Source organism: Antrostomus carolinensis, unplaced genomic scaffold, assembly GCF_000700745.2.
Source record: "Antrostomus carolinensis isolate BGI_N321 unplaced genomic scaffold, ASM70074v2 scaffold44273, whole genome shotgun sequence".
Lineage (NCBI taxonomy): Eukaryota > Metazoa > Chordata > Aves > Caprimulgiformes > Caprimulgidae > Antrostomus > Antrostomus carolinensis.
The window spans coordinates 1-24,922 of record NW_010306694.1 but is presented as its reverse complement, the minus strand read 5'-3'; the positions used below and the strand labels follow the sequence as shown (position 1 = coordinate 24,922).

The 24,922-nt window shown below is 38.9% G+C and overlaps 1 protein-coding gene across 1 annotated transcript in view; it reads right to left on the bottom strand.

Moving 5' to 3' along the window:
- LOC104522815 (histone acetyltransferase p300-like) overlaps positions 1-24,920 on the bottom strand; it is a gene marked incomplete at its 3' end in the record, with an annotated part of 31,476 nt that extends 6,556 nt beyond the window's left edge. Inside the window, exons 1-3 of the mRNA XM_010165198.2 lie at positions 24,599-24,920; positions 9,287-9,945; positions 572-773 (exon numbers count right to left, since the gene is read on the bottom strand). Coding sequence (XP_010163500.1) covers positions 572-773; positions 9,287-9,945; positions 24,599-24,692 — 955 coding nt within the window. The remainder of the gene's footprint in view (positions 1-571; positions 774-9,286; positions 9,946-24,598) is intronic.
- Between the last annotated feature and the right edge of the window lie 2 nt (positions 24,921-24,922).

Genomic DNA, 24,922 nt, shown 5'->3' with positions numbered 1-24,922 from the left:
AAATAAAAGGAGGAGGAGGGGGAAGGTGGATGCTACAGGGCTACTACAGCAGCAACTACCAGGGAACCTCCAGCATCAGGACTGTTGTGTGTGTTCATGGAATTCAGAACAGGAATGAACACACAACTGGGGCTTCTAGGCCCTATCATAAGTAGTACCTGTTTGAGAAGGGATGCTTCTCTCTCCCAAAAGCAACAGTGAGTACAAGCAGGAAAACAATCCTCAAGACAAAGCTACACTGAGAAGAGGCCCAGTACACCAACCACATAAAAAGGGACAGGAGAGGAGAGCAGAGGTTTCCCAACAGGTGGCAAAGCTCGTTTCACTTAAGGAGCTCCATTTAATTTTCTCTGCTAACAGGGTTAGAAGGGTGAAGAGCACAGGTACAGCTTATCAACAGAGAAAGCACAACTCAGCCCTCTCCTTCATATCAGCTTTTTTAGGAGTCCAAGCATTATGTGTGGATTCAGAGCATGCATTCATGCTGAGTATGACACACCCTGGATATGACAGCTGCAAAAACTTTTAGCATGGTAACACCTGAGCATATTGCTCCACTTTGGTCTATTACAACATTTTCTGGAGACACCTTTCATTCTGCTTTTTTTTTTTGACCCAGGAACTGGCTTCTTGTCCATTGGAAACTGTGGTAAGCTATTCTGCAGTCCAGCTTTATTCTGCATCTGAGGCCCAAGTCCACTGGCTCCAATCTGCTGCCCAGTATTCTGACTATAGGGCTGGCCATAAGGGCTGGGATTGCTCATCATTCCCATCTAGGAATTAAAATGGAAAGTTGTTCAAGTAAGATAGCTTAAGTTCACAATGCAAGAGGCAAATGAACACGTCAGAGAAGCAAGAGTCATCACAGCCATGAACCAGCTGCAATACATGCTTCTCCTGCTCCTCTATGTGCATGTATATATCCATCACACAACAAACTCCTCAACCAGATAGTTCCTATACACACAGAGAAGCCAGCTTACAAGCCTTTGAGGTAAGCCTGGTCAGAATTGGCCCAATTATTTCTTTACAGAAGCTTTTGTTCAAGATTTTGGTCTCATTTCAGCCTTCCCAATCACAAATTTGTACCATGAACTATATAACTCACAAGTCTGGAAGAATCTTTCTGCTCCCTGCATCTGTGCAGACTCCAAATGCAGACAAATACCACCTTCATTCATATCAGCAAGGTTTATCCCAAAAACCTCCTACCCAACTGTCAGCACTCCCTCAGTTCCTCTCCAGACAGCTGTAACAATGCACATCTGCATTTTCAGTACACAACAGTTTTCCATTTAAGAATACACCACAGGCATAGGTAACACCACACAGAGTCACACAGGGACAGGCACTTGTTTGCAGTGAGCAGTACTAGAGGTCAAAGGAGATTGCAGGAAGGAACTCTGCAAACAAAACAAATCTATTGAACCATTCATGCACAGGGGAAGTAGATTCATATTTCACACAAGCTATATGCATATTCAACAGTTCTAACATTCAGAATATACTGTTTGTTGCCTTAGAATGCCCCAAAACCTAAAGAACAGGTAGCAACAATCTTGCCAATGAAGCTGTTTGTCCTCTGACACTTTTTTTTTTTCCATTCCTTGCATTTCCATCTATTTTTCATGGGAAATCTGGCTTTCTAGGACCAAAACAACTAGCCATAAACGACCAGGAAAACTAGAGATCTTTGTTAAGATTACCAGGTTCTCACCAGGAGTCATAACTCATAATAATAAAGGCACAAAAATACTTTAAAAAGCTGTGTTGCTTCAACTTGCATTAGCATTTGACTAGACAGTGTTCAGTCTCCTTGATGCTTTTTGGTTGAAGTCTGGGCATCTTCCTGCATCCAAAAAAGTGCATACAAACTCCCACGGTAGGTTTGTTTCCAATCACTCTGACATTCATTCTTAAAGCATACTCCCCTAGTAGAAACACCTTGTTTCTGCTCCTTACACCAAGCTTCTACAACCTGCACAGAGAAGCAACCTAGTGCCTAGAGATTACCTGCAATTACCCAAACACTTTTCTCTTTCAGGTTGTAATGTCTGCCAATCCATTATAACAGCTTTCAGTTTGCATTTACAAAATGAAGCAAGATCAAACCCAAGCTACAGGAAAAGGAGCACAAAACTCACCGAAGAACCTGCCACTTAGACATCCTACGTACAAATAAATTCCCTTGAGGACAGCCCCCCTCCACACACAAGCAATAACCATAATCACACAGCAGTAATTCCTTACAGCAATGAAAAGAAATCTCTACACATGGCAGATAAACAAACTATGCAATGATCAGGCAGAACTAAAAAAGCTTCCTTTCCTCGTTTCCTTTGGCACCACCTCTCCTATGTCTCGAACACATATGGTGACCAAGGAGACAGCTGCTGCCAAAACCAGAACAGGTAAGATTCAAACCCTTCCTGCCTCTCCCTCAGAAGACTGGTAAGATCTTATATGCAAGTTGAGCAGAAGAGAAAGGGAGAAGAAAAACAAGGAGTCAGCAAACACACTGCCAGGACTCTTCCCTATCACCATTACTGCCTCAAAGTCACCAACACGTTCAAGACTCAGTAAAGGACTGAAAGTGGGAATTATTCAAGAAAACAAGATATGTTTTCCTGTAAGACAGCCTGAACCCTTTGGCTCCAGAAGGGGTTTTGAAAGACCCCAAACCAGGAATTTCTAAGAAAGGTTTTCAAGTTCAGTAACAATCATAGCTCCCAAAGTCAGCTGACATGGGAGAGTGCCCTACAGCACAGACCATGTTGGCCATCACTATCACTGCCCGCATACGACTTCTGCAATTTATGCTGCTCTCCGTCTTAAAAATAACCTAACCATTTATTAATCAAGTTGACCTAGCACAAAGATCTTGGACATTTGCTCAAGCATGAGCCACTGGCACTGTTTGGGGTGCAAAACCAGTACCCTCAAACGAGGCTGTCTCCATGGCAGAAACACAGGGCTCCAACTCTCCCTAAGGCTGAGAACCATCAGACACCCCAGCAAGGAGACCTCCTCCATGCCACTGTACCTAGAGATCTGGCTGCAGAAGACTACATGCCTGGCTCAACCCAGCTGCCCCCAACAGGGATAATCCTCAGTTCCCCATCTCAGCCTACAGGAGAGGCAAAGACCAGAGAAGCACAGGCCAGGCTGGAGAGCAAGCATGCCAAACTGACTGTGAAAGCTACACACTCAAGCAACACCTAAGAAGGATGCTAAAAACTAAATGCCTCAAGGTCTCCTGGAACAAATCAGCAGCCATCACTTGGTCCAGGTGAGACCAAGACAGATCCACAGTTGAACCTCACACCAATGCCCTCCCCACCCCCAGTCCGGCCATCACAGACCCCGCTAACCTCACACCAACAACCTGCATGCAACTCTAGACTGAGTCAAGAGAAAGGTCATTTGGGAGATTCTTCATCTGGAAGAAGGTGGCCTTGTGAGCCTGGCACAAGAAGCAGGAGCATGCTCATGTCATTTGCTGTAACATGCTGAGAAACATGAATAAAGGAAAACATCGAACAGGAAGAAATGGATGACCACATGACTACAGAGGGAAGATAAAAATTGTCCTTTAGAATTTTATCAGTAGGAAATAACAAGAAAGACTGACATACAGTTCATCATTATATTAATGATCTATTGGGAGTGAAGGGTAGATAAACAATCAAGTGCAGAAGAACCAGGCAAAGAAAGGTGGTGTTAGTACCACCATGAGACAAATATGAGGCTTCATCTGCAACACTATGCAAAACCATACATGGCTCAATCACAGCTACAAGTCAGCGAGTGCAACCTCTACTCACTCCTTCCACTGCTCTTCTCATTCTCTCCTTATCCATACCATCTCTTGTTTTTCTTCCTCACCTCACAGCCTCAACTTACTTTCATCACATATGCAAGGACTTGCACACAAGGAAGAGCAGACAGGAATCCACATCTCAGTAAAGAAGAGGAGGAGGAAACAAGGAAAACAGCAAAAGACGATGATGCATGGCTAATAGACAGCAAAGAATCTCAAACAGTTACACCTTCTACATACACAGTGGAAAACAACTTGATTTTCCTGCCTCCAACAGAAACAGGGGCTGCCATTTCCAGAACGGTGGAAGATGTGCACCTCTCACCCTGTAAACAGTATCGGTGATACAAGTGCAAGAAACATCCCAATTCACAAGCACAAGCAGCATCAGACGGGGCTGTTCAGGCACTCCCCCCATCTGAGAACAACAACTACAAAAGTGGAGGAAATTCCCTGAAGTTTTGTTCTAATGCCATGAAACACATGCATCTTCAGTTCAGAAGAAGGTCAAGGAACTAACTCTGCTTCTAGTTTTACTGTTGATATCAGAGAGTACAAATTGAGGAGGAATCCCTACTACAGCTATGCACACAGACATTACAAATATTCTACTGTTTCTCTATAAAAACAACTGCTTCACTGACAGTCTAATATTTGAAAGACAACTAGGTATCAACAATAGCATTGAACAATGACCAGTTTTAAAATTTGCAAAGATAAATGTAAGCATGCAGATGTAAAGAAATAGAACTAAGTTTTAATAACATTCTCCCAAATAATCCAACATTTGCAGTATCAACTACGTATCTCCATCAGAGTAACTGCAGTGAATGCACTAATTTAAGATCATACTGATGGTATCAAGTATCTTTTCCTGTCCACATGTTCACAAGTGAATGTTAATTATCTTTCCCCAAACGGGAAAGTTAGTTTCAGTAAATTACAGTCGGCTCTTTAAAAACAAGAATTTATTGTCCATCACTTTTAAGTGCCATTCTGTAGAGCATTACTGGACCCAGACATAACCTAGCAACAAAATTTTACCAGTGGCAACCACTGCATCCTTTCCAAGGACTGCTGTTGATCGTTATGTTTTGCACTTGACTGCATGATGTTTTAAGCTATCTATTGCGAGACACCAGCATTATTTCACTGTCATCTGTGCAAGAAGCTCCCCTGTCCATCCCAGAAACTCAGACTCAAAGACAAGTTTTACTGCTCCACTTCTCCCTCATAACCAAGTGTTCCTCCCTTACACTGGGATAAACTGAGCAATTGCCCTTTTTTTTTTTTCACCTTGGTTCACCAAAGAAGAAAAAGCAAAGGACCAGAACACACAGCTACACTTTTAATGGATTACTGTACCTGAGCATATGGCACACTTGGTCACATAGTCTAAACAGTACAGATACACTTACCATTGTTGAATCAAACAGCTAATGAAAATAATAAGGCAACCAAGACCACTGACCTTCTACCTAAAATGTCATGCTGAATATGCTAACACTAAGGAACATAAGGCACTTTTATTTTCTTTATCTATTTTACAATTTGAGGGTGACATAATCTTCAATCTCTCTGCAACTTTAAACAGAACTTTATTACTCCGAAATTTCTTATTGTTTTACTTAAAGGAAGTTACAGAAATTTTGAAGAATTACATTTGTCTTTCTATAATATTGCCATCAATTCTTCTTAACAGAGGTTAAACTGATAAAACCAAGTGTTTCTATTATAATAGGAGAGAACCCTGTATATACTCAAACAGTAAGCCAATGACAAATAATTACTACTGGAACTCTAAACATTCCAAGTAACTTCACATACCAGTGAAATACACAGCAGGGGCCACAGTAATGCCCTTCCTCATCTGAACTGCCTTCATGAACATTGCATTACTTGAGTAATAGAACATTTTTTGACTGAGTGGCAGATGAAATCTAAGTGACCTGAAGACCAGGTGAACTTAGTCACTTTGTGATAGAGCACTGCTATCAGAGAAATGCACACACCAGCTCCTATGCAGAACACCCTCCTCCTCTAGTAATTGTCCTACTGTCAGCCTAGGACTGTAGCTGTGCACTCTCCACAGAAACCAGTGGAACAAACCAAAGATTTTAACTAGATGTAATTACAAATGAAGAATAGTTCAAAACAGGAAACATGAATTTGTTCTTAACTTCTTATAGAGCTTGAATTTGCTATCTGTTTACTTTTAAATTAATCAAAGCTGTAAACCTATCTAGTGAAACAAAAAGCCCCAAAAATGCTTATACACTGAAAGAATCAAGCATTACAAACAATTTCCAAAACTCTATTTTAAGAGTAACAGGCACATCAGTTGTCCTCCTAACTTGCACACAACCAAGCATATAGAAAACAAAAAGCTATTCAAGAAAGTAAAACTTGCTACAACTCTTTTCCCCTCCAAACTTCTAACAGTTCCTTCAGGCTTGACTTTCACAGGCATTTTTAAGCTGGTACTGTTACAAAGCAGGGTCCACACTCTCCTCTGACTGGCAATATCAGCTTTTTTAATATGTCCCTTCCCTAGTATCAGCACTAGCTTTCCAAATGATGAGTATAAAAACTGAAATTAAAACTTTTTTTTTTTAAATGATGTGAATTTCAAGCCTGAATTAGTTACTCAGGGACTTACTTGGTGACTCTGTCATGCAACTGGCACAGAGACGGCATGCAGACAGAATCGCTTCTTTGCATGTCAGTGACTGCTTACATCAGACATAAAACTACAGCACTAGACCACAGGATGTCAGATTATGACAGTACAAGTTAACATATACCAGGTGACCCCAAATCAATCATTTACACTGACATTTGTGATTTTGAGTGCTAAAAAGTAACACACACAACTAGAAGAGTTGGGAAGTACGCAGCTAATGTGTAAAGCAAGCATCCCACTCTATTGCTAGTCAATGTTTTGGGAGGAGAGGAAGAAAATGCTTCAGAAACCCCACAGGACAACAGAACAAAGCAGAAACGTAACCAATTTTGCTTTCCAAATTGACTCGCCACTTGGAGCTCATCTTTACTGTTAGGAGAGCATAACATCCTCTCTCCCAATTAGTTAACATCACAGGAAACCTCAGCTATTCCTCTGTACAAACCATTGCAGACAACACACCTCTGTTTTACTGAGGGAGAGCTCAGAGAGGCAACCATCCTGTCACCCAAAGGGGCTGACTTGGGCAAGCTAAAGTTGAACACCACCAAAGCATCTGGTCTGTTTTTCTCCTACTGAAGGACAGCTCCTGGATAACGTACGTTTTTTGCAGCAGTGAAGGAAACCTACAGAAGTTATTCCACAAACTCCCACTTTAACAGCAACACAGTACTAAATTTACCAATTAAAAAAACCCTGGCTTTTAAAAACAACTGCTTAGGGTCCTCCGTTTTCCTCTGCTTTTTGAAGATTTGTAGGTGGGAAAAAAACAAAAGCAGATGGGTGGAGAGACAAAATGGTCAGACATTACTGTTGTCAGATTTTGCTAGCTCCACTGCATGAAGTGAAACACAGGCTCCCTGCCAACAACCAAACCAATTGAAGACATTCTGGAATTTCAGCCTCCATTTCAGACTGCTCTTTCTCATCCAGCAGTTTCAACTCCTTTATGAGGGCTACGCTCACTATACTTACATTAAAACTCTCAAGAATGTTTTATCAGCAATTAAAGAACTCTAAATATTTTTAACCAGTCTGGGACCATGAACTAAAACCCAGAAGTTATCATGTATATGGTCTGAATATTCCCAAAAGCACAAAATATTCTTCCTTTAGATGTACAGCACATTTCAGAATTTAAGTGAGGAAGACAGTTTAATTTTGGACTACATCAGTCGAAAGCTTGATTTTGTGTCCTTTCTTTAGTTCTCCTAGATAAATGAATTTATTATAGGGTATAACCCTACTTTAGCTCTGATAAGGATTAAGAAGTTGCATTTCACCCAAATACCCAATACATCAAATTCTGACCCATGAAAACAGCTTTCTGAAGATCAAAGTAATTTTTTTTTAAAGCCAAGAAATGAGACATTATATAATTTCAGTGCAAGAATACTTCTAAGTAGTTACATATTTCTTTCCACTGTAAACTGCATACAAATTTTCTACTGTAGCAATCAAGCTTTGCAACAACTTTCCTATCAGGCAAAAACATCTGAAATGACCAGACCACAAAATCAACTTATTACAGAGTTCTGACATATATATCAGAACCGTTGTTAGAAGCACACTGAGCTTAAGCAAATAGCTAAGATCAAAGAACTTCATAATTAATAACATTCACAAGACACTAAAATCATTTTACTTAATACATTAAAGCAAAGTAAAACCTTTAATACACAGCACAATTTTAATTCATATTTCAAATACATTTAGACTATGTTACTTATCATTCTAAGCCCTCCTCCAAGTGGATTGACTTTAGGCATTCCAAGATAGATTCTATTCAGGTACTGCAAAGCACCTTGGAAAAACTTTCCCCTCATTAGCCAAAACCCACAAAATGACCAGCTAAAGTGAACTGAAACATTTAAGTATTTTCTAGGCTTTTGATCAAAACATGAAAAACTCAAGCCGTTCCCTACTCTAAAAAAAGCTGATTGCACATGATAAATTAAATTTAGACATCTCCTTGTCACTTAAACCGCTAGGTCTTCTCTTGTCTTTTAAGCAATGACAATTTTCTTCCCATCTCCTAAATTACAAGAGCACATCTGTTTTCCTCTCCAGTATAAAACTGATTTTTTTTTCAGCTTTCTGATTTACTCTCCTATAGACAAAGCTTTTGTAAATTTTAAAACTAACTGAGTTGGATTAACAGTCTTTTAAGAACCCAACATTTGTCTTCAGTTGTTTATGGAAGCATTCACTCTCTACCATTAACTCCAATACCTATTTCTTAAGAAGGCCAATGTATGTCTTGGCACATGCAGTGTATCAGTCCATTCACACCTGTACGTGCCTCTTAGCATCTGCTACAGCACAAACACTTGGCTGATCTCAGACAACAAATACTCTTAAGTGTCACACAGAAAAAAGCACCACAACATCTAAAAGGTCCTGATGGATTCCCATCAGACTCACAATACCAGCATCACATTAGATGGAAATTACATCTGTGGACACAGCATAAAACAGAATAAAATGCAATCAAGTTACTTTTCAGTGTTGTTGATTATAATCTCTACTGCCACAAGATTTCTAAAATAGGCTTTTTAATCTAGCAACAGTCTCGCTTGTTGTGCAAGACTCAATTTTCACCTGCCATGACAGCCATAAATTCCACTTTAGCAGCATATAAACTACTTACCACGTGATCCGAGACTCTTTAAGAGAAAAAAAAAATCCTATTCTATAGAACCCATACTGCAGAGGGATAAATCTTACAAAACAAAGTCAGCAACAAGAAGGAAGGTAATAAAGTCAAGTTCAGCTTGTCTTACCTTGTTCATGGCTCCAGGCTGTGGCCCTCTCAGTCCAGCCTGCCCTCCCATCTGTGGAGAGCCTTGTTGCAGCGTCTCAGCCAACAAGTTACCAGCACTACCCATGCCTGGGTTTGGGTATGGCATGTTAGGTCGTCCTCTGCCTGCTCCAATTGAACCGTTCATGACTTGCCCCTGCATCATCCCCTGTCCGTTGCCTGCTGCCAACATCCCAGGATTCATGCCAGCATTCATCCCTGTGTTCATTCCCATGCCAGGCTGGTTAACTGGACTGTTTACTGTTGGCATCATTCCTCCTGTGGATTGGGCTGAAGGACCCTGGTTTGGTCCACTTGCACCCATCGCCATATTGGGAGAAGTCAACCCAGCCTGTGCCATGGGGCTTTTCACCATGCTGTTTAACATTCCCATTCCAGGACTATTTTGTTGGGTTTGACTGGCCATGCCCTGGCCAGGGCCACCAACCCCCATATTGAGATTTGGGGAGCTACCAGCACGTAAAAGTTCAGATAGCTGCTTGTGTTTAGAGGCAGCATCTTGTGCCAGGCCAATGCTGGTCTGTAGCTGATTAATGTCACCACCATTGGTGAGTCCCAGTTCTGTGGAGCTGATCAGTTCATCTGGCAAGTCATGTTCCAGATCAAAGAGTGATCCAAAATCTGAAAAACAAAACAAATTTTGTATGAGGTCAGAGCAATCAGTAGTGTCTTGAAGAAAAATCTTGTTCATTATTTTATCTTTTCTTTTTAAATTTCAAGTAATTAGCAAAATTTTACTTTCTGCGTCCCCGCAAAATTCCCATATCAGGCATTGCAAACTATCCAATTTGTCATGATAAAAGTAATTTCTAAACTTTACAGAGTCTAAACTAGAGAAGACAATTCTGCTTCACTCTCCTACAACAGGTTGTGTTGAAAGATCACTGGGTATTCTCAGACTGATCTCACAACTTGAGAAATTTGACAAGGAAGGAGAGAAAAAAAAAAAAAGTATTAAAAAAATCCCACAGAGTTAGCCAGTGGAATTAGACAACAATTATTACAAAGAATTAAAAGGTTGATGAGAAAACACTGTCTTTAATTTTTACCTTTAACTGAACTCTGTCACTTTTGTAACAGACATAACTAATACAGTAATACAGTTTCCAAAAAAAAAAGTTTACTATTTATAAAATAATTTTTATAGATATTTGGTTGTGGAATTTGGGGTTTTTTTGTTTTGTTGGGGTTTTTTGTTTTGCTTGGGGTTTTTCTGGCTCATTTTCATTGGGGCTTTTTTGCAGGAAGGTGTGTTTGGTTTAGGGTTTTTTTTTTATTATTTGGTTGTTTGGGTTTTTTGTTGTTTGGGTTTTTTTGTTTTTTTTTTAATTCATCCATATCCAGTCATTCCCAGTACAGAATTGCAAAATTCCACTGAACTTCACTGGACAGACAGTATCTTCCCACAACATAACACCGTCAGAAAGCAATCAAAGTAACCCTCCTGGCCATGAAGCTGTGAAAAAACACTAGGATGAAAAATCAAATTTACATCTCAAGAGCCCATGCAAAGCAATCCCCAAGGTAACCAATTGGAGAAAGATTACTACTTGGGATACACAGATACAAGAATACTACACAGTACTCAGAAACAATTTGCTCAAGAAAATAAAAAGTTCTTATGTCTGCAGAAGCAGTATGCAGCTTAATTTGCTTATTTCATCCACAGCAGATGAAATAAAAATAACCTAGAAAGTTTATAGCTAAAAGCTAAGCCACTGTGTGACACAGCTACACACAACTAAGCTGTAAAGCTTAATATTCGGAATCTGAGAATACCTAGTAAAGGAGGGTTTTTTTAAATCTTCACAATTGGAACATTTCAGCATCACTTCTGCCAGAAAGGTCATTGCAGGGATGCTCTGTAGGAGGTACTGCACTGCATTTTCAAAAACTTCCTATCTAGACAACAACCTAAAATACTACTCGTTATCTCAGCAACTGCATTTAAAAGGAAACGTCAATTACACCGAATTCTAGAGAGGCTGGCAAGATGACTTCATCCAAGTATTAATGGAAAAAGACTATAGTTAAACAGCACATAAGTCAGAAAAGCCCATCAGTATTAGAAATCTGTTCAAAATGTTTCACACAATACCATACCCAAACCGACAAACTCCAGTACTAACAGAGTTTCTACAACTTCACAAGTGTTACCACAGATAAGATCATGACTTAAGAATTCTGAAAATATGGCATGAGGTTGGCAAGAATGCAGGTATACCACAACAGAGGAGATTTTATAATTCCACTTATATATTCTTCATTACTGCAAAGCACTAGAGACAGTATGAAAATTTCCACTAAAGAGATCTGTTTTAAACTATTAAATCAGTTAGCCCACTCTGCATTAACGTAAATCTTGTACTAAAATTTAAGCTTTGCAACACATACTAAGAACTGATCTTTCATTTGCGTCACTGGCATTCTTCAGCATGACTGGTATTTTTGTAGATTCAGAATTGAAGGCAGAATCACAAGAAAAAAAAAAAGCTTTTTCCACGTTCTCCTCCATTTAAAATGGTGAATTTAGAGTTTTGTGTCAGTAGACCTATCTAAAAAAAATATATCTCCCAAAAAAACCTTACAATGTTAAGCTTAAGAATTATATATTGATGACCATGGGAAGCGTTACAGTGGAAGTGACCCTCAGAGGGGAGATCATGGAAATGGAGAAAGTAATTAAAAAAAAAAAAAAAAGACAGTTTAAAACATCTTAAGATGCCTGTTAGGATGCCTTTAACAGGCAAATGTTGAAGCACTACATCCAGAAAACACTCTGGCTAATAATGTGACAAACAGCCTATGAGTGAGGAAAGAGTAAAAACAAAAATATGATCAGTAATTCACAAGTTAGTCTGCTGTCCAGAAAAAAGTTATCCTTAATTATGAACAAACAAAACTGAAAATGAAAGTTAAGCACTTGGGAAGAACATGAGGCAGCACAAACCCTGTACATACATCACCATGATGGCAGCACACAGCAACCTCCCATCTGCAAACTGGGAAACAACTGTTGAGGCAAAGACGCCCACACTGCTCAAAGGCCGTTTTGTGGCTGGTTGTAGCTGGGAAAGAACTCCTGCTCTTGAACAGACACAGCTTCCAGGACAAGGCGAGTCCCAAAACAAAAATCCTCCCTTCACCTCTCTTCAGACCAGACCATTGCATATTAAGCCTTTCACAAAACCACCTGGAAAGCGATCGGGAGATGACTAAACATAAAGAACTAATTAATTTTTCAAAACACCACAGAATATTTTCTCAGAAAGATTCATTCATATGATTTCACGTACAACACTGCAAAGGGGTACTGCAATTCTTGTTCTGAAAGACAAAAGTTTTGCTCATCTTTCTTCACAAGAAAATATTAATCTGCTTCTCTGAAGGCCTCCTCCTTTTTGAAATTCCCTCTCCTCAAAACATAAGACAATTCCAGCTTTAAGGCTTACTCACTCATATCCAACTGGAGTATCCAACTACAAGCTACCTGCGCTCCTTGGCCTAGTTTTTCTGTGCCACTTGTGACCAGGAAGGAAAACGTCAAACACTCAAAGTGTTTTTAATTCTTTTTATTAATGTCTCAAAACACAACAAATCAGCAGCTACATTAAAAAAAAGAAACCTAAACCAAAACTAAATGGTTATGAGATAATCCAAATCAGATTAGCTCTTTACATCAAAAAATGTAAACTGTCCTTTCCATACAAGACTAACTTGGTTAGGATTTTTAATCCTAGAGAATACAAAACAGAGATTCATCATAAAAAAATACTGTCAGCTACAAGCCAAAATCATAAGTAGCAAATACCAATAACGCAATATTCTGGTGTGAGTTTGCTCTTTTTATAAGTCTTCCAAAACCAAAACTTCAAAGTCTTCTTCAGCCAGTAGATAAATAATAAAACTAGAAAAACTTTCAGTTGCCTGGTGAACTATAAAAATTACATTTTTAGTCAACTTCCAGGAGGCAGAAGTTTTCCAATACAGGATCAAAACACAGTCTTAAAAGACCACAAAGATCAGTAAGACTTTGTGTATATCCAGCAGCAGTTGCAATCCATTTCACAGTCGTTGACATATAATATGTATCCTAAAGCCCACTGCAGAGTTCTACCTATTACCAATCCAAAAACTGAGAAGGTTGGGTCACACAGCTCATAGGCTATGTGAAAATAATGGCACATACACTCACACAAGAGCCAAAGGTAAACCTTGAAGACAGTGGTGATAAATATCCAGAGAACTGACTGACTTTCCAGTACACTGAGTTCACTGCTAGCCTTGCAATCTGTTTCATTAAGGATAAAAACAAAGATTTCTTACTAACAAAATAAAGCTTGTGGGAAGGTGAAGGAGGCAGATTAGTCCTGCAAAGGTTTGTCTACCTGATTCATATTCCCTAGAGACCGTAGGGTATAATAAGACACAGAAAAATTGGGACGTTACACAACAGGCAGTATCTGGCCTAAGAGCTCAAAAACATCCAGTAATGCGCAGGCAGTGGTAGAGCTAAATCTTGATCTCAAGAGTGGCACAGAGTGATTCCACATTATGTCCTTTATGGTATTAGTAGCGTATTTCTTTCCATAGGTAACAAGAAGATATAGAAGAGATTGATATTGCCACCTAAGATTCAAAGGAAAGAGAAGGAAAGTACCTCCACGAAACATCTAAGCAGGTAATCAGAAAGTCTTAACCTGAGGTAGTCTCAACATGCAAAGGCATATAATAATTCATTTTAGGAACTCTACCACTACTCAACACTTAAGCAAGTCTCTTTTTGTAGAGTCAAGAAACTGGCCTAACTTGCCCTGGCTACATTAGATCTATAGTGAGAAAGTGGGTCAGAAAAGACAGTAGATGCAGCAGGTCCATTTCTTTCAATGGCAGTCCAGTTAGACTGGATAAGTAATAAGAACTGTACCCTAAACTGTGAGGAAGCTACTTAAAAAATCAGAGTGATAACTTGTGTTGCATATTATGGGTTACTTTCTTAGTTTTGGACCCTACTTCTAAGAAGTCTGCCTCTGACAGCGTCTGAACTGCAAGATGCAAGGAAACTGCCAGCCTGGGCTGGAAATCCACCTGGCACCAAAATGGACTTTAAACTATACAGATTCAGAGTGCGCAATCAAAATCCCTCAGTCAGTAAAACATTGGTGCCTTATCAAGTGATCAATTTCCAAACGAGTTACGAAGTATGTATTTTGAGTTAGTTTTAGAGCAAGAGCATCTGGCAGCATCAGTGATCTAACACCTCTCAAAGCATGCAAGGCAAGGTAGAGATTTCTCACAATGCTTACGATGCAAGGAAAATACATCCATACCAACTCCTTAGCAATGAAATCCACATGTGGGTTCAAGTGGCACGTGCTAGTTAGATTTGTGTGCTTTCTGGCCTACAGTCATGATTCAGTCCTTTTCTCGTTTCTGGATTAAGGCAACAGACCTCTATTCACCTTTCAGAATAAGACACGCGTTTCTATCAATATAGAGATTATCTGGTTCTAACAAATAGGCTGCAGTGAATAGTATTAGTTTTCTAAGAACTTGCCCACTTGCTACAAAACAGCAAGAACACTTTTCTATCATGTGTACTGTACCCTCAGACTCAAGATGTTCAAGGATTCAGTCTCAAAGAAGAGCTGGTATCTGAAGAACAACATCGTGTGTGAACAGCGATGCCTGAAGAACCCTGCATGCCAGGCACGTTAAGACAAGAACTTACTCCAGTGCTTACCTCGTTGCTGATCTTACAGAGGTAAGAGACTTCACAGTTCCTGTCCCTGCATCCCACTTATTATATTATATTCTGAACACAGACATATCAAATTAGAAAGTTGCTGAATAGTCACCTTTTTGTACAAAAGTTTCTGGGCTCCAGAAACCTATCAGTGGATCAAATTATATCACAGTCATTAGGTTCACAATGAAACAAGTGGACAAGGCTTAATGCAGGACACTGAACACAAAGCCTGCATGTGACAGGCCTGACAGAAGCCACAGATGATGTGGGACTACACAGAAAACATACCACCTTTGCTTGCGCTTTCAGACAAAGAATAACAGTAAGCTGCTGAGGTCAGTATCTTCCCTGCATGGCAACATGAAAGCTAGCCATGAATTGATCAGGGCCTAGATGTAACAGAGAAAGCGTCCGGAGGATATAACGAATATCCCAGAGAAACCAGCCATTCAAGCTTGCAGACAAGCACCAGCATTACAGGCTCTCAAATGTATTGCCTGAAATGCTCCCCAAAAAGCCAGAACTCAAAACATAAAAATAAAAAAGGTAGAACAAGCTAAGGGGACACATTCTCACAAGACAATTCTCAGGTATCCATGAAAATGCAGAAGCAAAGGTGAAGCACTGACTTGAAACAAAGTGCTAATAAAGAAAGTGATCAATTCCCAAGGCTTCTGTAATGGCAGAAAATTAAGCTAGGCATGTTCAGACAGTTTTATCAGGAGAAAAAAAAAATGTGTAAGGAAGAGGCAAAACCTCTAGGATTCCTACCAGGTGGGTGTGAGAGAACTTTGCTACACAGCATTTTGGAGATCAGATTTATTCTTACCATTAAAGCGCACTAAGGAGAAGACCTTTCATGTAGATCCTCCATGAAGCCACAGTTACCCAGTGGTAACACAAACTCTGCCAAAATGTTCTTCCTAACTTAAAATGTAGAGTTAATTTAAATTAATCTACTAATTTGATGCAAAACAAAGATGCAAAAATTCAACATCAGCCTAAAATATTAAGATCTAGACTCATCACTGCAACTACGGCTTCCAAAATCCTAGGACATCAGTCCCTTTATAACCCTAATCACCACTCATTCCTGAAGTGCAAGTATGATGCAGAGGTCTTCACTATCGCTTATGCAACAGCAGCTGAGAATTCTTATTCTGTATTATGATATTTGGGTAACAGAGTTGTCAGCATTAGACTTTATTAATTCTGCTCCCTGCAAGAAAGAGGGGAAGCACTGCCTCCTTGCTTCCTTCCTGGCTAATCCAGAAAAGACTTGAATTTGTTCACCACATCAAGAAACTCTATAAATTGAACTTCTGCAAACAGTGCAAGCAGAAGAGGCATCTAAAAAGGACATATTCAAAACCCATGTAAGATAAGAAGGCAAATAACACGTTAGCGCATCATGGCAGTGCACAACGTCAGGCACAGATTTTTTAAAAAACAACCCAACATTTGTTGGTCTAAGTCCAGTTCACCATCTAGAACGTACATTATTTCATTATTAGTTGTAACACCCAAGTATAAGCGTATTTTATAAGTGGGGGGGAACAAAAAAAAACCCCCAAAACCAACATTCTGAAGAAGCAACAACTTATTGTTCGACATCTACTGAAGTCCTAAAATAAGGACTTCACTGACTCCATTTTTTAAACTATCCTAATTCCTATCTGAACACTTGTGTCAAACACATCAACTCTTGCTTAAGGAATAAGTGTCTCAATTTTGCAAAGTCTCAATAATCTGCAAATTTAAGTAATATTCTTCCCAAACTAGTATCAACAGAAATGGAAATGCCAATTTTAGTAGATTTTGATGCATGTTTTTTGCAACTTCAGAAGAAAATTGTATTTGTAACAAACTGTTTTCATTATATTAAAAGTTCTTCAAAAACACTGTTTAGAGACACAGATGATAGCAGGTGTTTACCACTGAAAACCATGGTGAAATTCAAAGGTTTTGATTCTGGAATGTGAAATTGTAGCTGTTCTAGGGAAACAGAAGTAGTGTAATCATATGAAAAAGACTGGGTGCAAGAATCAAGATAGGGTATGTTTAATGTTTTAACATCACTTAAGTGGGAATTTCAGAGACACTGTTGTTTGTGTACCTGCCTATTCACACTGTTACCTAACACAATGCAAAGGTACTAGTCTTGCCATTGCTGATGACCCAAAGAAGGTCAAGTTTTGACATTTTAATTCCAAGATGCTAAAGTCACACAGTCAATAATTTCCTTGTGAACATGCTGCTATTTGCATAAATTTCATTGGATTACAACAACAGACCTCTAGTCACCTTTCAGAATAAAACATGCATTTCTATCACTATAGGGATTATCTGGTTCTGACAAATTGGGCTACCTTTAACTTTAGTCCCTAAATTAGTATTCTTATTCTGAAGACTACCCTGTGTATGGCACTGAAATTCCCACAAGACCACATTAAGTTACCTCTTGGTGGTCTGTGATATGGTTAAACAACAAGAATGGCATTTCAACTGGGAGCCTGATAAATTGTGGATGACCATGCACACAATCCTGGAAAGTCAGAGATGCCTCGCTAATCTGCTGTATTGGTGGGCAAAAAATGGGTACATGCAGACAGGAAGGGAACATCTGTATGTGCACAAACACACTGAGTCGGTTTCATTTTAGAAGCGACTACAAATCAGTTTCAAGAAAAAGAGTAAAGTTCACTCCATTGTCAAGTTAACAGCAACCTCAAAATGATGCAGTCTGCATATACAATACTAAAAAGTCAAGCTAGTTTTCTGAGTATTACTGACTTGAATTCATTCAACAGTACTCTCAAGTAAAACCAAAAAGTAATGCTGAATTTATGTACAAAAAATATATAAGTAAATAAAAAACAGAAGTCAGCAGATCAGATTTCTTTATCTTGAACCAGTAATTCCTCAGTGTTCCTGAAATTATATTCAGGAATACATAAAAGGCTGTTTAGCTTCTGCAGAATTTGCACTGAGCAAACCATACACCAGCATTATGCCAGATTTTCTTTTTTTTTTTTTTCTTTTTTTTTTTTTAGAATTCTAAAAAGAGTGGGGGAAAAAAAAGAATTAGATTATTCTAGTTCATTAACAGAGTAAGTATGTTGTAAGAGATTATCTATTCACTTTTATTTGGAAGTTCTACAAAGCAAGAATCAGTAAATCACGATTCTGCAAGCAAACAGATATGGTTCATAATTCTACTTACATCTCTGATGGAGATGCAACAAAAGGTGCAGTACAGAGGTGTTTCGCACCATCAAATGGAAAAAAGCAAAATCTTCCACTGTCCCATCTCACAACCACCAATAATAGAAAATAACTTGCGCTGTTTTTGAAGGTCCTGTACCTAACTTGCACCTCCTCTGTGCAAATCCCAGTTTGGCTCACCATTTCATCTCCTTGCTGTTCCTACAAAGACACCTGACATCACCACCTAATCCACCAGTTACTATGATTTGAGTCCATCAGAATTCAACACTCCTTTTTCTGATTTTCTTAAAAAAGTTCTGCAAGAAACGCATGCTTAAGAATATGGCATGTCAAGCTTTTAAGAGAACTTTAAATACATTCATATGTCAATCCATTTTAAAAAACCTCATTGCTATTTAGGAAGAGAACTAAGTCATGTTGTCAGATATGTCACTTACTGCTCAGGAGGGGGTTTCTGTGAATTGCCCTAGCTCAAGCTCTTGTAGACTTGAAGGTCTACAAATTCCATGTAACCACAGAAGTTTTTCTGTCAGTGCATACAACCATATGCAGAGACAGATGTATTTTACTTCAGCCTGCTGCTACAGTTTAAGTAAAGACAGAAAAGCCAAATCCTTGGAGACAGGTGTGCATTGTTTATCTGTCGGTGAAATCTACACAGCAAAATTACTCCATTTGTCAAATAATAAATCTAAAGAACTTTTGGCCAAGCCCCCTCAGAGGGGGCACTAGCTAGGGCAGTGAGAAAGGTTAATGTAGTATCATTACGTTGGTGGAACAAGCACTGAAAGGCTGCTCCTGCTAGAGTAGCCTAAACAAGACACTGGAGGTGACACTGGAGATAATCAAGCAGGCTACAGAGAAGATGCAAGAAATGCTAAACAATACAAAATTAAAATCTAATAAAAAAGTTATTTTCTCCAAGAAAACAGAATTCCTACAGAAGTTCAGCATTTATCCCTAGTACCCACATCCCCTAAAAAATATACACTAAACCTTAGAGTCCATTAGACCCTTTCCAGACAAACTCTGGTTTTCTGCAAATACAGAACTGACCAATAACCTGAACTAGAGACCCTCTAGCCTAAATCCAAACCCTGCTCTAGAACCGTGAGAAACAAGATGCAAAAATCAGGGGTTTTTTAATCTAGGATTTAAACTCTCAAGTTCAGCGACAAAGGTTTTTTCCTGCAAGATCAAACTTGGGAATCTGTATTTTTAAATTGCAACTGTAAACCGGTTTTCTAGTCTCAAAGGTTTTTTATTTCTAAGTGCTCAAGATTCAGTTTTACAAGACAATATGTATGGTCCTTGTGTTGTAGTGGGTATTTATTTTTAAAAATACTAGGTACCTTTCTAACAATGATCCGAAAAAGTTCGTACCTATGTCAGACACACACATAGAATCCACTTTGTGAAAGGGGCAAAAAGAGCAGAGATACAGCAGTCTGGAAATCTATGAGCTTCAAAAGTCTGCAAGATTTTCTTTAGAAGTTACTAAGCACCATATGAATGATTGGTTTATTTTTTAAAGAAAATCTTGCAGACTTAAATTATCTTAATTTAAATTTGTTCCTAATGCAGCTACTTCGACAACCTACTTTGGCTACAAGGCAGAGATGCCCAGTTTTGCCACACAAGCATTCACCACTGCAATACTTCATTTACAATATATGACTTAAAATATGGTTGATGAATGGTATCTCTCATCTCATAACAACTAATACTTGGAAAAAAAACTGAAAATAAAAAGGTGGTGCTCAGCAAGAAGGGATAAAAATATTTAACTGATGGCTGAAAGTGAAATGTAGCTAATGATTTGGTCTTAAACATTAGCCAGAAAACAGATTTGTGAAAAGTATTTAATTTTAGAAGTAGTATATACAAACACAAGGAAAAAAACCATAGCTGTCTGAAAACAGAATTGAAAACCGTGCATATGCTTCTGGAAAAGGCAGTGAAACAAGATTAATATGATTCATTTTGAGCAAAGAAACACCCTGATACATTTGGAACAAATGAAAGATGAGTATCAGTCAAAATCGAAGTAGTCCAGGCAAAATGTTTCGTTACAAGTCTTAGATCTCTCATGTAAGGGAGAGTAAAGTTTTAAAGGTCAGAAGCAGTTCCTCAAAAACCAGGAACATAAAACTTTAGAAAAGATGGGTAATGAAAGGGAGATTAGAGATGTGCTATTACTTTGAAAAATGCGATTTTTGGACACAGTAAACTGAGGATGTTAAGGCACGTATCACAAATAAGTACACTGATCTCTGATGTAACACATGTGCCAATTAATTAACTGCAGAAAACTGACTTCTGATGTTACAGCAAGCCAGAACACTAAGCACTTAAAATCCTATTTTCAGATCTAGCAACCCAAAGACATGATACCATACAACCATGCCGCAGCAGAGAGTATGCTCCTTTTTTATTCCTTGATGAAACACCGTAGTTCTGAACCCACAGCCCGAAAAGCTTTCCTAGTTCACAGAAAACAGGTTATTTCTAAGGGGGGCTATAAAACATGATCCCTTCCTGAATATAGCACATAGAAATCTGGATGGGACAACTTCATGGCATCTCCATTACTTCAGGAAAAAAATGAAGGGTTCACAAATAAAAAGGTCAAAAAACAAACAAACAAACAAAAAACCCCACCAAAAAACAACCCACCCCACCAAAACCCACTAGTTTAAGATATCCAGTTAAAAATGTATCTTTATGAAAGACATCCACTCACTCACTCCAGGAGAAAAGAACAGACCAGTGTACACTAGTTTGCTAACACAATGTTTAAGAAAGTCTTGTTAGACTGGGTGCAACATATCAAACCAGTGTTTCTACCAATAAGGAAATATAAGCAAAATGAGCTACACTGGCAAATTACTTATGTCAAGGTAACCATGCTAATGCAGAAGAGCATTCAGTGTCACAAACTCTGAATATCCATACTAAGGACACCGTACCAACAAAACATGACTCCACTGTAGAGCTGTAATGGTCTTCATAAAATTTAACATCTGGACAAGATATATGTATAATTACCATTCTTCTTTTTAACAAATTTAACATTTAAATAGAAAAAAACCCATAGAGAACCTCTGGCAGTTTAAGAGTATCCATACAGTCCTGCTCCTGAAGCTATTCTAGAACTATGCAACAATTAAGAAAAAAAGAGACCACTCAAAAATTGACTACTAATATATCACACAGCACTGACCATACCAAGGCTTTCTAGATTACTTCAAAATGTTTATTACAAGATGTGCTACAAGTAACATTTCAGTTTCCCTATAAGTCTATCTTACTCTTCCCTCCTAAAGAAGGAATTGGCATTAATAAAGCAACTCAAAGCTACGCTAATACATATGTACCATGGCAAAGCAAATTCTGAGCAGGGAATACTCAAATCATTTAAGACTTTTAAGAAAGAAGGAGATGCAGCACTGCAACAACAGTGGGAAATGCAGCTATATTTGGCTGCTGCCAATAAGTCAAGTGCATTAGGACAACCTTTGCTGACTTCTTTTTAGAAGAAAACCAACATCGTTTGAGTTTAGTACATTCCAGCCCAGAATATCAGTATCAACCAGGTCTATGGCAAAAACACAAGTGAATTAGAGACCCAGCTTAGTCTCCAATATAAATACACTTAAAGTCTGCAAGTTTGGGAATAAGCTAACTAAAGTCAGTCATCATTTTTAGGTATCTAACAAGATAAAACAGTGTTTCAGGTTAGGAAATGAGTCAAAAAGTTTACAGCAAAAGAAACACACTGAAAGATCCACTAAGCATATGTGCTAGAAAAAGTTTCATCAACAGTGCAAGTTTCTTCCCTTTCTCCCTCCCTCTCTAATGATGCTGTGAATCTAATAGTTTTAAAAAGAGCGCTTGAGTAAGTACATAAGCACCATGTTATTTATTTTCTATAATTAACTAAGGAGTGAGGACAAAACAGCAGATTCTATAAGTAGAATTTACTTAATGAAAGCTGCTTGCTATTTCAAAGCAAATTTAAGGACCAGATAGGTTAAAAAATACAAACTTCAAAGCAGTTTCCCACAACAGAAGTGGGACAAAAAAAAACTTGCAGCAGCTCAAGCAGCAAATGAAAAAATATAACCCTCAAAACACACTTATTAAGAGGTTTGGTTTTATTTAATTAGAGAAACAGATATGATATCATGTTAAAAAACACTGAAAGTAGAACTGTCCCAAAGACAGGTAATAAGCTGTCAACAACAACAACAAAATCCAGAAGAGTAAGAATCCTTTAGCAGTTTTGACATAGCATATGTAAAGTGTCTGCAACACTACAAACCTCTGCACAGCTATCAGGTGATGACAATTTCACTTTGAGAAAAACTATGCCATTTGTGCACTACTGAAACTGTCCAACAAACCCTAGTGTTTCAACATAACTGCAAAAAGTTTATTAAACTGCTCAGTAAGCTACCAATTAAAACAGACTAAGTATTCTGTGAAAATCTACACCTGTTAAAACTGAAATATGTTCACAAATTCTACAAACCTTATTTGATCACAGATATCTTAGATACATACGTTCAGCTGAATCAAAATATGCCTTTAACTTTCAAATTTTCAAGTATCAGAACTTCTCTCACAAAACAGATTATTTCATCTCTCTAAACAGAGCAAGATAACCACCATTAAAACAAATTAAAAATGGTTACTACTGAATTAAGTGCTGGTTTCCATGCCTAGCACAAAAAACACAATAACTAGCTCTCATTAAAGAGCAGCTTCTCCAACTCTCTTCTACTCCCTTACTAGAGACCTGTTGATATTAGGAATAGTCATGTCCCTCCAGTTACAAGGTAACACTGCCTATATCTAATAGGCTCTAAAAGTTACACATCAACTTTTCAAAACTAACATGTCATTCACCAAGAACAGAGAAGGCAGAAATCAACATTTTGGAGATGATCCCAAGTAGAATCACATCAACTGCTCAATCAAAACTGGTTACTAAAACTTTGTGTTCAATCAAAACTGGTTACTAAAACTTTGTGTTTACTGTCAAACGAGGAACATTTTTTAAAAAACCAAAAACAACTCTTCCTTTTCCTTGTCAGCTGTAACTGCATTGGACAAGACCACCGGTGGGATCAGAAATGCCACCACTCACCAGACTCTGGCAGGAGGAAGCCTCCTCCATATCCCATAGGCTAAGATCTAAAGTGAGTTCAAAGAAACTCCTGTGGGACAGGTAACCAAGCAGTCTCATAACAAAATGACACCAAATGCTCATCTGCTTCAGAAGAAACCTTAAAAAGCTGAACAGCCCTTTGCTACTTCCTCCCCGCTCCCAGTACAACCAGTTCATATTTGCTAGGGATCGGGAGATCTAAGATTTCCAACTTCTAGCTTGCCTCTGCAGCATCACCGAAGACCTTGGCAAGGCTGCAGAGAAGCCCCTTTATCATCACAGGCTGTATGTCTACAGGGGAATTTCAGACATTTTGGTCTCGCAGCAAAGAAATGGGAGATGCAAGATGAACTGCACTCCATATTGATTCTTAATGCAAGTAAGGTGAAATAACACTTAATTTCTAAGATGGTAAGAGTCTTGATAAACCTTATGCCCTAAGCTTGGGATCTGGATTTTGGTTTTAGCTGTTTTTTTCCTAAAGTCGATGGTCTATTTGAATGAGAAAAGCAGTTTTTAGATATCCTTCTGCAAGGAAGAATAAGAAAGATCGTAAAAAGTAAATCAAATAAGCAGACTGGAACTAAAGAAGAAAAACAGCAGAGAAATAAGTCTTGTTTCTAAACAAGCTATGAAAAACCACTTGTACGTGCAAAATAAAATAAGAAGATACACATTTGTGTGGACAAACGTACACGCATAATTCAACAATAAAGAGTACAAAAGCATCATCTTTAGCACTATTTCATATTTCTGCAACTGGAATTAAAGGCTTATGCTTATCAAGGAGCTCAGTAATAACTACTACTGTGAAAGATACGAAAATGACAAACAGTTAAGTCTTATCTGCAGTTGATCAAAAGCACAATAAACTGAACAGCTTTGGTTTTCAATCACTTCCAAAAGAATAAAAGGGCAGAAACATCCGAACACCCTCCCTCTGCCATTAACACCAATAGGTTCAAACGCAGCGAAAACGGGAGAAACAGACAGACAGAAAGGAACGACGGCAGCCACGAGTTAACAGCAGCAAAAGGGAGGCAGAGATTTAGGCTGAAGAAGGGAGAAAAGGGCAATAATTGCGGCAGCGAGCGGTGGGGAGGGCCGAGGCCCCCGAGACTGACCTGTGCCGTCGCTGGCGGAGACGGAGAGCGCCGGTGAGGAGAGTTTAGGCCGCTTGGCTGAAGGCGGGCCCGGCTCCACCACATTCTCGGCCATTTTTAATTCTTTTTTAGACAATCACTCCGAGCAGAGAGACGGTGGGGGGTGAACCCCAAAAGCTTCACCTTCTTCTCGGGCCTCGAGTCAGCTGAAGAACAACAATAACGCCGAGAGCGAACGAGGAGGATCTGCTGGAGGAGGGGGGACAAGTTCCCCTTTTTCTGCCCCTCGGGCTCCGGGAGGGCGGCAGCGGAGAAGCGGGGAGAAGGTGGGAGCTGAGGCGGGTG